At 51.9% G+C, this 12,781-nt stretch overlaps 1 protein-coding gene across 1 annotated transcript; it reads left to right on the forward strand.

The window, feature by feature from the left end:
* Window positions 1-5,673: 5,673 nt before the first annotated feature.
* CCL25 (C-C motif chemokine ligand 25) lies at window positions 5,674-9,581 on the forward strand. Its single transcript, XM_007953713.1, has 5 exons — window positions 5,674-5,746; window positions 8,254-8,371; window positions 8,463-8,599; window positions 9,339-9,458; window positions 9,574-9,581. Exons 1-5 carry the CDS (start codon window positions 5,674-5,676, stop codon window positions 9,579-9,581), a joined length of 456 nt encoding a protein of 151 aa, XP_007951904.1.
* The last annotated feature ends 3,200 nt before the right edge of the window (window positions 9,582-12,781 follow it).

The raw sequence follows: 12,781 nt of genomic DNA on the forward strand, positions 1-12,781 counted from the left end.
GTGTCTCCTAACCTCTATTCTGTGGTTAGAATCCCATTTAGGAATGAGTTTTCTTTGTTAGTTGATGAGCCAGGGTTCGATAGAGTAGGGCATGACTTGAATCATCCCCTTTTGAGATTTAAAAGAGATTAAACAAGGAGAGGAGAGATGGGGTAAGATAGAAGCCAAGACACACACAGAGATTTTCGAGGAACCCGGAAGTAGAAGCTGAAGAGACAAGGACCCTCCTCCAGAGCCAGCGGAGAGAGAAAGATTTCCCCTAGAGCTGGCATTCTGAATTCGGACCTCTAGCCTCCTAAACTGTGAGAAAATAAAGACATTCAATATTTGTGCCCATTCCAAAGAAAGGTGATCCCACAGAATGTGGAAATTATAGAACAATATCATTAATATCGCACGCAAGTAAGATCTTACTGAAGATAATTCAGAAACATTTGCAGCAGTATATTGACAGAGAACTTCAGAGGTTCAAGCCGGATTCAGAAGAGGATGTGGAATAAGGGATAGCGTAGCTGTTGTCAGATGGATCTTGGCTCAAGGCAAAGAATACCAGAAAGATGTTTACTTGTGTTTTATTGACTATGCAAAGGCATTTGATTGTGTGGATCATGACAAATTATGGATAACATTGAGAAGAATGGGAATTCCTGAGCACTTGATTGTACTCACGAGGAATCTGTACCTTGACCAGGAGGCTGTCGTTCGAACAGAACAAGGGGACACTACATGGTTTAAAATCAAGAAGGGAGTGTGTCAGGGTTGTATCCTTTCTCCACACTTATTCAATCTATATGCTGAGCAAATAATCTGAGAAGCTGGACTATATGAAGAAAAACGTGGTATCAGGATTGGAGGAAGAATCATTAACAACCTGAGATATGCAGACGATACAACTTTGCTTGCTGAAAGTGAGGATGACTTAAGGCACCTACTGATGAAGGTTGAAGAATACAGTCTGCAGTATGGATTACGTCTCAATATAAAGAAAACAAAAATCCTCACAACTGGACCAATGAGCAGCATCACAATAAATGGAGAGAAGATTGAGCTTGTCAAAGAATTCACATTGCTTGTTTCTACAATCAATGCCAACAGAAGGAGCAGTCAGGACATTAGACGACGTGTAGCATTGGGAAAGTCAACTGCGAAGGAACTGTATCAAGTGCTGAGGAGCAAGGATATCTCCTTGAGGACTAAGGTGCGCCTGACACAAGCCATGATATTTCCAATCGCCTCGTATGCTTGTGAGAGCTGGACAATGAATAAGGAAGACCGAAGAAGAGTTGATGCTTTTGAGTTGTGGTGCTGGCGGAGAATGCTGAAAGTACCATGGACTGCTAAAAGAACTAACAGATCTGTCCTGGAGGAAGTGCAGCCACAATGCTCCTTGGAAGCAAGAATGGCCAGACTTCGTCTCACCTATTTTGGTCATGTTGTCAGAAGGGACCATTCCCTGGAGAAGGATGTCATGCTTGGTAGGGTGGAGGGTCGATGAAAGAGGGGGAGGCCTTCAACGAGATGGATTGACACGGTGGCTGCGATGATGGGCTCAAGTATAGCAGGGATTGTGGGGCTGGTGCGGGATCGGGCAGTGTTTCGTTCTGCTGTGCATGGGGTCGCTATGAGTCGGAAATGACTCGACGGCACTTAACAACAACAACAACAAAACATCAGATTACATTATGGAACAGAATCTGCTTTATGTCCAGCCAAATGATTTGATTATATGCACTTTCTCCAGAACAGCAACTAGACTTGTGTTTTATAGCCCAGTCTATACATAGGATGAACCAACATACGTTCCCACAGTAACACACCTCCGGCAGTGTTGTAATCTTCTGGACACTCCCACCTGGATTTGAGCCCCAACGTGGGGAATGGCACATGTGTGAGCTGCCTCATGGTCTCCAATGTCCAACCCATCACTTGGCCCCAGACAGGTGTTCATTGAGGACTCAGGAGGTCACAGCATTTAATTTTTTATCTCCCTTGGTATGGTAATTGTGTGTCAACTTGGCGGGCCTGGTTTTGAGTGGCTGGGCAGCTGGATATAGTTATTCCCCAAGAGGAGACTGGTAATCAATTCCATGGTGGAATCTACTAGAACAGCTGAGTAGCTGCCTTAGGGATGTGGTCTGCTTCTAGTATATAAGAAGACAGATTTGAGAAAGGGCTCTGAGCTTTTTTGGCACGCTTGGACCCTGCAGGAAGCAGAGTCTTCATTCAGCAGTCTGCCAAGTTGTCTGCCAATTTTAGGACTGTTCCTGGACTTACGGGAGCTCTGGTAGCGTAGTGCCTAAGGCACTTGACTGCTAACCAGAAGGCTGGTGGTTCAAACCCACCAGCCACTCCTTGGAAAGAAGACCTACTTCCATAGAGATATCACCTCGGAAACCCAAGGAGGGGTCACTATGAGTCGGATCCAACTCAACAGCAGTGAGTTTGATTTTTGGTTTTCCCGGACTTGAACCAGTGAGTGGCCTGCCGTGTTGTGTGATAATCTTGGGACTGTGCCTTTTCACCTGTCGACCTTGGGTTTGTCAGCCTCAGCAGCCAGCATTTTTGGTTTTCCCAGACATGAACCAGTGGCCTGCTGTGTTGTGTGACTGTGCCATTTCACCTGTCACCCTTGGGTTTGTCAGCCTCAGCAGCCAGCAGCTGTCTGAGTGAAGAGACACCTCCAGCTCCTGGGCCGAGAGTAGGAGGCAGAGCCAAGGTCGAGGGGCCTTCACCCAGCCCCTAGAGCCAGCACTTTGAACGGGGACTTCTAGCCTCCTAAAGCGTAAGAGAACAAATCCCTGTTTCTCACAGATACTCTTTTGTGGCATCTCCCATGAGAGCAGCACGAAGTAACCAACACACCTGTTTTCCATGAAATTCCCAGGCCCCTCTTAACCAGAGCTGTTCTCAGGTTCACCCTCCTGCAGTCTTTTTGTTCTGTGTGGTCCAGCTGCTGCCTGCAGTTCTCTGAACTTCTGTGCCTCCAATCCCAGCTCCGGCTCTGGGGGACTGAGATTCCAGAAGGTTCTTGGCAACACGTGGGGTCACCATGAATCGGAATCAACTCTAAGCAGCTAATAAGCACCACCAACGCCCCTCCCCCCAATTCAGCTCAGAACCAAAAGATGTGGCCCTCACACTCCAACAGTGGTCTTCAGAACTGTGGGGTTTAGTTCAGGGTGTCATCTCCCTGAGTACCGCCTCTCTCCCTAGGCCAGGGAGTCCCGAGCTGGGTCCTAAAGCATGCACATCCATGTGACGGCCCGAGATGCCCCCCCATCCACCCTGCGTCCTGGTCCCTCAGGGCCCCCTCCTACCCGTTAAGGCTGCAGGTGGGACTGACCGGAAGGGAGGGGGAGGTGACCTTCGCCAAGTATGGGTAACAGATCTGGGGCAGGCAGGGTCAGTGAGTCGGAGCGGGGAGCCAGCCACGCCGAGTCCCGACGCCCGCGCCCGCAGCCACGCGGAGCCTCGTGCCGGCCCAGCGTCACCTACCCGGGGCAAGAGGCTGAGGACCAGAGGCAGCGCCCAGGCTGGGGGTGACCATGGCCTCAGGGACAGCCAAGAGACCTCCGGACGCCCCAGCCTGCGGCGCGAGCAAGAGGCTCCAGCGAGGTGAGGATAGTAAGCCTACCGCTTTAAGCCCCACTCCTGTAACCCCGCCCCCGGGGCTAAGTCACACCCACCAGACCCGGCCCCGCCTCTAAATCCTACGGGGCCAGCCCCGAACCCCGCACCACGGCGTGCCAACTAGGTGGCCTGGCGGGGAGAATAGACCAGAGTCCTCGCCAGGGACCCTCAGTAGAGCTGGAGGAACGAGAAAGTGATACCCAAAACCAAATCAAACCCGGTGCCTTAGAGTGGATTCTGACTCTTAGCGACCCTGTAGAACTGCCCCCATAGGGGTTCCAAGGCTGTAAATCGTTACAGAAGACTGCCTCATCTTTCTCCCCGGAAGAGGCTGGTGGGCAGCAGCCAAATGCTTTAATCAGGGCGGCACCAGAGCTCCCTAGAATGTGGGACAAAACCAAAATCCAAACTCACTGCCTAGAGTCAATTCAGAAAGTGGTACAGAATGTGGTAAAAACCCCAGGGGGCCAAAAGTGGCCGGGGGACGCAGACAACAAAATTCAAAAGCACTGTGGTGTGGCTCTGCAGTGCCCACCCACCCCTACTCCCCACCAGTCCCCTCCCCCATGCTCACGTTCCAAAACCATCCTCCTTGGGTTTCCCCGAGGCAGTATCATTATTGCAATCTTTCGCGGAGTGGTTGGCTGGTGGGTTTGAACCGCCAGCCTTCTAGGTAGCAGTCAAGTGCCTTAGGCACTGCGCCACCAGAGCGCTTTCTTCACCAGCAGGAGAGGAAGTGCTGGAAGTCCTGTCTCCAAGGCTTTCCCCTTATTGCCTGTGGGCCTGGTTACCTGGGCCTGACTGTTTTTCTTCCCAAACCAGGGCATTTCTTTGTTGTTTTTGTAAATAAAGCTTGATGAGAGCTATAACTCACATGTTTAAGGTGTGCGTTCCATTTCATGGTGCTCAGTGAATTGGCAGAATTGTGCAAGCATCACCACTAACCAATTCCAGAACATTTCATCACCTCCAGAGGAAACCTGTCCACATTAGTGGTCACTCCCCATTTCCTTCTCTCTCTAGCCCCTACAAGGAGTCCTGGTGGCACAGTGATTAAGAGCTGCACTGCCAACCAAAAGATTGGCAGTTGGAACCTAGCCCGCGGCTCTGCAGGAGAAAGACCCCAGTGATCTGCTTTCATAAAGATGACAGCCCTGGGGGGCAGTTCTACTCTGAGCAGGAATCTATTCAAGGCCCCCACCAACAACCAGCTCCTGGAAAACATTCAGCTACTTCCTGGTTCTGTAGATCAGCCCAGTCTCAAAACCAGGGCTTTTCTGGAAATACTAAGTCACCCCAGTGTCTGGAAGAAGAGAAAAATGGATGAAAGTCAGGGACCAGGTGGCTTGGGAATGGGGAATGAAGGCTCCAGGAACCCTGAGGTCTGTGTGGGAGCAAGGTGGGGAGGAACAAGGGCCCTTTAGGGAGAAAGCAGGGGTGCTGGCCAACAAGGCTGGGATGAGGGGGCAGGCGAGGGGGCCCTGGAGTAGCCATCCTTCTCAAGGCATGGTTGGTTAGGGTCCAGGGTCCATCTGTGTCTGTCTACCTCTCCTCACCAAGGGGACCCCTGTCCTAGTAGCTCATTGAGGGAGCCAGTTATTCCCGTCCTGCTCTTTGCTCTGGCCCTCTTGTCCTTCCAGGTACACTCTGATACTGGAGAGAGAAACTGGAAAGAGAATGGGAAAAAGAGGAAGGATGGGGAGGAGGGTCAGGGGTGGGGAAGAGGAGGAAGGGCAGGTGGCAGGGCAGGGCTCTATCTGCCTATAAAGGGTGAAGCCCAGCCTGCCGGCCCAGCAGGAGCCAGGAGAGAGAGCTCAGCAGACGCCCTCACAGGTCACACAGGTAAGCCCCTCCTGGAGCAAGTCTGAGGGCAGCTGCAGGTCCCTGTAGCCCTGCCTGTCCCCATCCTGACTCACCAGGGCCTGGTGAGGGGGGGTGCCTCCAGTGCATGCCACTGTCCTTGGGTCCTCATCCCCCTCCACCCATCTTCCCAGGTGGCCACAGAATCTCTCGAGCACCCAGGGATAGGGACCATTCTGCACCATGAACCTGTGGCTCTTGGCCTGCCTGGTGGCCTGCTTCGTGGGGGCCTGGGTCCCTGCTGTCCGTACCCAAGGTACTATCATTGGCCCTGTCTGCACTCCCCACCCCCCAGGATCCAGTGAATTCTTTGCTGGCTCCTACCCATAATCCGCCAGATGGTGGTAGGAACAGAGGAGCACCTTGGGGGAGAAGAGGGTCCCCAGTTCCTTCTTCCAGAGGCCTCATGCTGCCTCCAAAGTCCACGAGCCAAGGTCTCCCTGGAAAGACTCCAGCCAGTGTAGGGACTGTGGGGGTAGAGGGTGGCCCCCAGCCATGCCCCAACCCCTTATCCAGGGACATGTTGCCATGTCTCACCCTGCAGAACCAGGGCTGCGATTAGAGACCAGAGCTAGGTGGGCCCCAATCCCGGCTTTCCCCAGGCAGCCTGTGCAATCCCACCAGCTTGACCACACTACCTTTATAAACCTCACTTTCCTCATCTGCAAAATAGGAATCCTAATTCTCACTGAGGATCTGCCTGTAAAATTCTTTGTCCAGGACTGGGCAACAATGATAGCCATTCCTGTTACTATGGCGATTTCCCACCCCATGTCCCCCTTGTCATGAATAGCCTTTTCCCTCCTAGCAGGGACTCAGGGCTTGGGTGAACAGAAGCCAGCCACTGTGTGCTGCATATCTGTGGGCACAGGGGAGGTCACTGAGTCCCAGCAGCTGGCAACACCGCGCCCCTGGCCAGGACTGAGGCCCCACCTGCTGCCCCACCTGCCCCTTAGCTGGGTCTGAGGGCCCCAGGCCCTGCCCCCAGGTGCAGTAGCCTTTGCCCGGGAGAGGTCTGGCCTGTGTTCCCCTGCTATCAGAGCTGGCCCTTTGATCTGGGGGAAGGGCAGCCCCAGCCCTGGAACTGCCCACCGGGCAGGGGCAGATTACCCAATAAGCAAGGTACGCATGGGCTTATTCATGCTTAGGGAGCTCTGGCTGTGTAGTGGTTAAAGCATTCAACTGCTAACCGAAAGGTTGGTGGTTCAAACCCACGCCAGCCACTCCGTGGGAGAATGATGAGACAGTGAGCTTCTGTAAAGATTGACAGCCTTGGAACCCTATGGTGCAGTTCTACTCTGTTCTCTAGGGGCTCTATGAGTCAGAATCGACCCCATGGCAGTGGATTTGGTTTTTTCTTGGTCGCTATGAGTCGAATTCGACTGGAAGGCAGTGTGTCGCGTTGTGTTGTACTTACTTACAAAGCTGTAGTGAACAGTTTCACGTGTTTGATGTGAAAAACATGTGAAACTGTTCACTGCAGATTAGTCAGTAAGTACAAGTAAGCCCATGCTTACCTTGCTTGCTGGCAGGGGTTGTAAATTTGAAGAGAAGAGGCTTTGACTCTGTAGGAAGAGGCTGTGGGGCTGGGAGAGAGACAGATGCCAGCCACACGCAGAAGCAGAATCTTTGATGTGGTGGAAAAATGTGAAAAATTTCACTACAGATCAGTAAGTAAGCCTGTGCTCACCTTGTGTATTGGGTAATCTGACACGGCTGAGGGGTACTGCAGCCCAGGGGCCAGCTGACCCCACTGCCCACTTGCTCTCCTGGACCAAAGCTGGGGAATGCAGGGGCCTAGCTCCTCAGTTACTCTACCACCGTACTGCTGGGCTGTGCCAGGATCAGAAGTAGCCCGGAGGCAAGGGTTCAACACAGGGGCAGGTTGCAGAGGGCCTTGAAGGCAGGGCCAAGGAGTTTGCCTTGGCTTCTACCACTGTCACCACCACCCAGCACCCATCCACTTCCCCATGGCCCCCCAAGCCTGGGTGCTCCCAAAGGCAACACTATGTCCAACTCATCTGTTGTTTAGACATTTGGCACAGAGTGGGAGCTTTTCAGAGGTCTCTGGGTGGCACAAACGGTGTGTCAGTGGTTCACACCTGCCTGGTGGTGTCACGGGAGAAAGGCCCGGCCATCTGCTTCCATAAAGATCACAGCCAAGGAAGCCCATGTTGTTGTTGTTGTTGTTATTTGCTGTCAAGTCGGACCCGACTCATAGTGACCCCTCCTTGGGTTTCCAAGGCAGTATCACTATGGAAGTGGATTGCCCCATCTTCCTTCTGAGGAGTGGGTGGTGGGTTTGAACCGCCAGCCTTCTGGTTAGCAGTCAAGTGCCTCAGGCACTACGCTACCAGAGCTCCCAAGGAAGCCTGTGGAGCAGTCTTACTCTGTCACACACGGGGTCGCCATGAATCAGGATCAACAAAAACAAGGTGGGCGGAGCTGGCCCCTGCTCGGACTGCTGCACCTGCTGCCCACTGCCCTCTGCCGGGCGCGAGAGCCAAAATGGCTCTGGTCTCCTATTCGTTTGGTCACCATGCCATTCCCATCTGGGGACTAAGAACTTCTCCGATCTGCCAGCTTTCTGATATCAAGAGCCAAGGGTGAGCTGGCAGTTTCCTTATTGCTGGGGCTGCCCATGCCTCTCTGAGGCCTGGGAGAGTCTCAGTATATGCACTTGTACATGGCCTTGTGTGTGGGTGGCATGCATCACTGCACACGCACACAGCCATGAGCAGAGGTGCGGCGGTGCGCTTGCAGGCGCCTTTGAGGACTGCTGCCTGGCTTACCACCACATCACTAAGACAGCCATGCTTCGACACGCTAAGGGTTACCGACGCCAGGAGGTGAGCGGGAGCTGCAACCTGCCTGCCGTGATGTGAGTGGTGCCGTGGGGGCTGGGGGGGCTCACGCATGGCTAGGCAACCCCCTTACACACTAACTTGGGCCTCGCTCCCCTCTTGCCACAGTTTCTTCCTCCCCTGGAGACACAGGGTGGTGTGTGGGAACCCACAGGTCAGGTGGGTGCAGAATGCCATGAAGTTTCTGGACTCCCGGAGCAAGAACCCCTCAAAGCTCCATGACGGCACCCGGAAGCCCCTCCGAGGTGCGTGAGACCCCAGTCTCCTGCCCATGGGCCCCTGTGCTGCTTAGCCCAACGGAGGGAGTTGGAGCCCAGCATGCTGGCAGGCGCCTCCACCCCAAAGAGGTGGAGTAGCGGTACTAAGTGAATGAGCCTCTGAGTGAATAACCATCCAGCCAGGACACTTTCAGTTGCCAGAGTTGGGAACTAAAGCAAATGGGAAATTCATCAGTTATTGGCAGATCGTTATTGGCAAAGTGGTTTCAGGTCCGGCTGGATCCAGAGGCTCAAAGGGTGTTGCTGGAGTTCTTATCTGTTTCTTTCTCTTTTTTTTAAACACAGTTGTGCTATTTATTACAGACTAATGTCAAGGAATAGAAAGCATTAGTGGGAATGGAAAATTTTAGCTCTTGTAGAGCATAAACTGACTGCCAAGTAAATATAAACATCAGTTTTGTTGCTTGTTAAATATTTATTTACTGAATTGATTTCAATAGGAAAACTTGCCGAAAGCAAACATGTCTGTATTTAGCCATATATTGCTGAATTCATTTATGGGCTTAGTTTTTTCTTCAGTTTTCATGTTTAAATTTTACATTAAACTCTACTAGCTAAACTCAAAATCAAACCCACTGCCATTGAGTCAATTCTGACTCATAGTGACCCTATAGGGGAGAGCAGAACTGACCCACAAGGTTTCCAAGGCTGCAAAGCTTTATGGAAGCAGAGCTCTTATCTGTGTCTATCTCCATCTCTTGGACAGGCTCTCGCTCTGAGGTGAAGAAGTTGGGGCCTGGAACCTCCAGGGTCCTGGTCTCCACGTTTGGCGACCCCAGCGGAAGCAGCAAGAGGCATGCCTCCTTTCTGAGAGCAGCTACTCAAGGCAAGGCCTCTTGGTCGTGTGCTCTTTCTGCATCTGTCATCTCTGTTGGGGGATAAGGGCCCCCAGCTCCACCCAGGTCCCCATCACCTGTCAGCTTCTCTGATCTCTCCTGTAGGACCGTGACTCCGCACATTTCAGGATCAGCCACACAAAAGGGGCTGGACCTTTAGGCCAGACCTTGATCCCTGCTGTGTCAGTCTGCGCCCATCTACCCACACCACCTCTTGCCCCTTGGCGGCTGGAAGGAGAGACCTGGCCTTGTTCCAAGCCCCCTGCCTCTCCAGGGACCACAGTAACCCCTGGAGAGTGGGTCTTGCAGAGAAGGGTCCTAGGGATGCACTGCCTACCTGCAGCCCTCCCACCCCCACCCAGGGCCATGCCTGCCTGCATATCCCTTTGGGCCTTTGCAAAGTGCCGGTCGGTCTAAGGAATCCCTCCCGGGACATGCTTTTCCAGAAACAGATAAGAACTTCAGCAACACCTTTTGAGCCCCTGGATACAGCTGGACCTGAAGCCACTCTGGCAATAACTGAAGAATTTCCCATTTGCTTGAGGTTTTTAAATAAACCTTTGGTGAGGTGCCATTTTTGTCCCTGTCATGCTTCATTACAGGGTGCCTGTTTCTTTCCTAGTTTGAGAATTGCCCATGATTCCACAGGATAACCCCTGCCCCAGATCTGTGCCCCCAGCCCTCATAGAGACAGCTCTAAGGGGCCAAGCAGGAGTCCAGCCCCACAATTCCCAGCTGGGGACCAGACCTGGGGTGCATCACTTGTTCTCTGGGCCTCTCTTTCCTTGTCTGTCAAATGGGGATCACTGTGGCTGCTCTGCCCTCATCCCTGGACTGTGCTGAGGCCAGGGAAAAGCCCATGCAACTCTGAGAGGCCACCAGGATCCACTGATAAGAACAGAGCCCCGTGGCCAGGCACCAGAGGCTCTCTGGGTTCATTTAGACTTGCAACCCCTGTCCCCTGTTGCTAAAGGGGCAGCGAGGCCACATCTTCTGACCCCCTCTAACCACGCAAAAGGAAGACAGAATCACTATCAGTAGCCCAAGGCCCATTACTGTGAGGTGAGGCTGGACATGCTACCTCCCTCCAGCCCTTTCACCAACCCTGACACCAACCGTTCCTCCTGCAGCACCCACCACCTTTCTGCTGGGTTCAATAATTCGCTGCAGTGACCACACAGAACTCACAGATTATGGGGTTTATTAGGGAAGCACCAGGCTACAATTCAAGTTCAAGAAAAACGTTCAGTCTCTCTCAGCCCACTGTCTCTCAGCCAACAGTCTCACAGTCTCTTTCCCAGCAGTGCATGTCCCTTGGTGTCTCACTCAGCAGTGTGTGTCTCTTGCATCTCTTTCCCTGCAGCACGTGTCTCTCAGGAGCACGTTTCTCTTTCAGCAGCACGTTTCTCAGCCAGCAGTCAGAGAGACTTCTGCCTCTAGGAGGCCTCCTTTGGAGCCTGGCAGAGTGGCCAAAGTAACTGTTCTGGGTACCTAGTGCCGCTCTGACAAGAATATACCACAAATGGGAAGGCCTTAACAAACAGGAGTTTATTCTTATAATTTGGAGGATTTAAGTCCAAGTTCCAGGTGCCAGGCTCTAGGAACTGGGTGAAAGCCCCTCAACCTTGGGGTCCAGCTCTGCCTCCTGCTCCCGGCCCACTGGAGCTAAAGGCATTTCTTCACTCAGACAACTGCTGGCTGCTGAGGCTGAGAAGCCCCAAGGTTGACAAGTCAAAAGACATAGTCCCGATGTTACCAAACCACACGGCAGGCCGTTAACTAAGTCCATCATAAGTCCCAAGGTCGGCAGAGCATAGCAGGCTGCTGAGCAATGACACGGCTACATGCAGGGTCCAAGTGTGCCATAGGCTAGAGACCATTCTCAAAGTTGCTTTTTATATACAGGAAGCAGACCACGTCCCAAAGGCAGCTACTCAGCTGCTCCCAGTAGATTCCACCATGGAGTTAATTACCAGTCTCATCATGGGGAATACTACATCCAGCTGCCCAGCCACTCAACCAGACCTAGCCAAGTTGACACGCAAACTTAACTACCCACACTAACCAATCATAACATCAAAATTCTAAGCACCTGAGAGAGAGTGAACTTCCCAGAACATTACTTTGTGCTGCTCCCAACAGAAAAACCCTAGGTGGATGATTTTAACAATCAGTAGCTACTCAGTTACTCACAGCAAATTCCACCATGGAGTTTACAACGACTTGTGGCTAGAAAAGCCATACCAGGTAATTTACTACTGCGTACCCGTCCTCACGCTACCTCAGCTTCCCCAACCACAGAGGGTGTTCTGGATGAAAGCCCCAATGCACGGGACAAGAACTGAATAATCTCACCTCTATGAAACAAGCAAATGTGTGGTGTTAATGTTTTATGCTAACCTAAATACTACTAACCTAAAGGCTGGGAATTTCAACCCACCCATTGGTGCTGCAGAAGAAAGGCCTGGCAATCTGCTTCCATAAAGATCACAGCCAAGAAAACCTATGGAGCAGTTCTACTCTGTCACACATGGGGTCACCATGACTTGGAATCAACTTGACAACAGTGGGTTTGTTTTTTGGTCTTACAGAGAGATCCAAACCAAACCCAAACCAAACCCACTGCTGTGGAGTCAGATGTGACACACAGCGACCCCTTCTCAGGTTTCCAAGGTGGTATCACTACAGAAGTGGATCGCCCAACCTTCCTTCCAAGGAGTGACTGGTGGGTTTGAACCACCAGCTTTCCGGTTAGTAGTCAAATGTCTTAGGCACTACCCCACCAGAGCTCCTATAGAGAGACCAAAGCTAATTGGTATTACCAAGGGTGGGTGGGAGGGCAGAGGGAAGTTATTACTTCAGGGACACTGAGTTTCTGTTCATGGTGGAATAATTTAGAAAAAGATAGTGGTGATGGCTGTACAACATGATGAAAGGAACCGATGTTACTGAATTGGACATGTAAAAACGGTTGAATTGGCAAATGTTTTGTTGTATGTATTATTACGGGAGTGCTGGTAGTGTAGAGCCTAAGGCATTTGACTGCTAACCAGAAGGCTGGCGGTTCAAACCCAGCAGCCACTCCTGAGAAGGAAGGGTGGGCAATCTACTTCCGTAGTGATACCCCCTTGGAAATCCAAAGAGGGGTTGCTGTGAGTCGGATCCGACTCCACAGCAGTGAGTTTTTTTTTTTTTTTTAACATTTGTACTGTTTTAAAAAAAGAGAACAGACTAAATATACCACATAGCTAGGACAAGGGCTCGTTTGGGGCCAGTGCTCAAACTCAGAAGAGACTGTGTTGCATCCAGGCCC

Source organism: Orycteropus afer, unplaced genomic scaffold, assembly GCF_000298275.1.
Source record: "Orycteropus afer afer isolate SDZICR_OR568_19922 unplaced genomic scaffold, OryAfe1.0 scaffold00405, whole genome shotgun sequence".
Classification (NCBI taxonomy): Eukaryota; Metazoa; Chordata; class Mammalia; order Tubulidentata; family Orycteropodidae; genus Orycteropus; species Orycteropus afer.

Bases quoted from the DNA above. Each gene is read 5' to 3' on its own strand.
- CCL25 (XM_007953713.1), top strand. From the start codon at position 5,674: ATGAACCTGTGGCTCTTGGCCTGCCTGGTGGCCTGCTTCGTGGGGGCC. The intron at 5,747-8,253 runs GTACTATCATTG...GTGCGCTTGCAG, and splicing joins CCCTGCTGTCCGTACCCAAG to GCGCCTTTGAGGACTGCTGC. The intron at 8,372-8,462 runs GTGAGTGGTGCC...CTCTTGCCACAG, and splicing joins TGCAACCTGCCTGCCGTGAT to TTTCTTCCTCCCCTGGAGAC.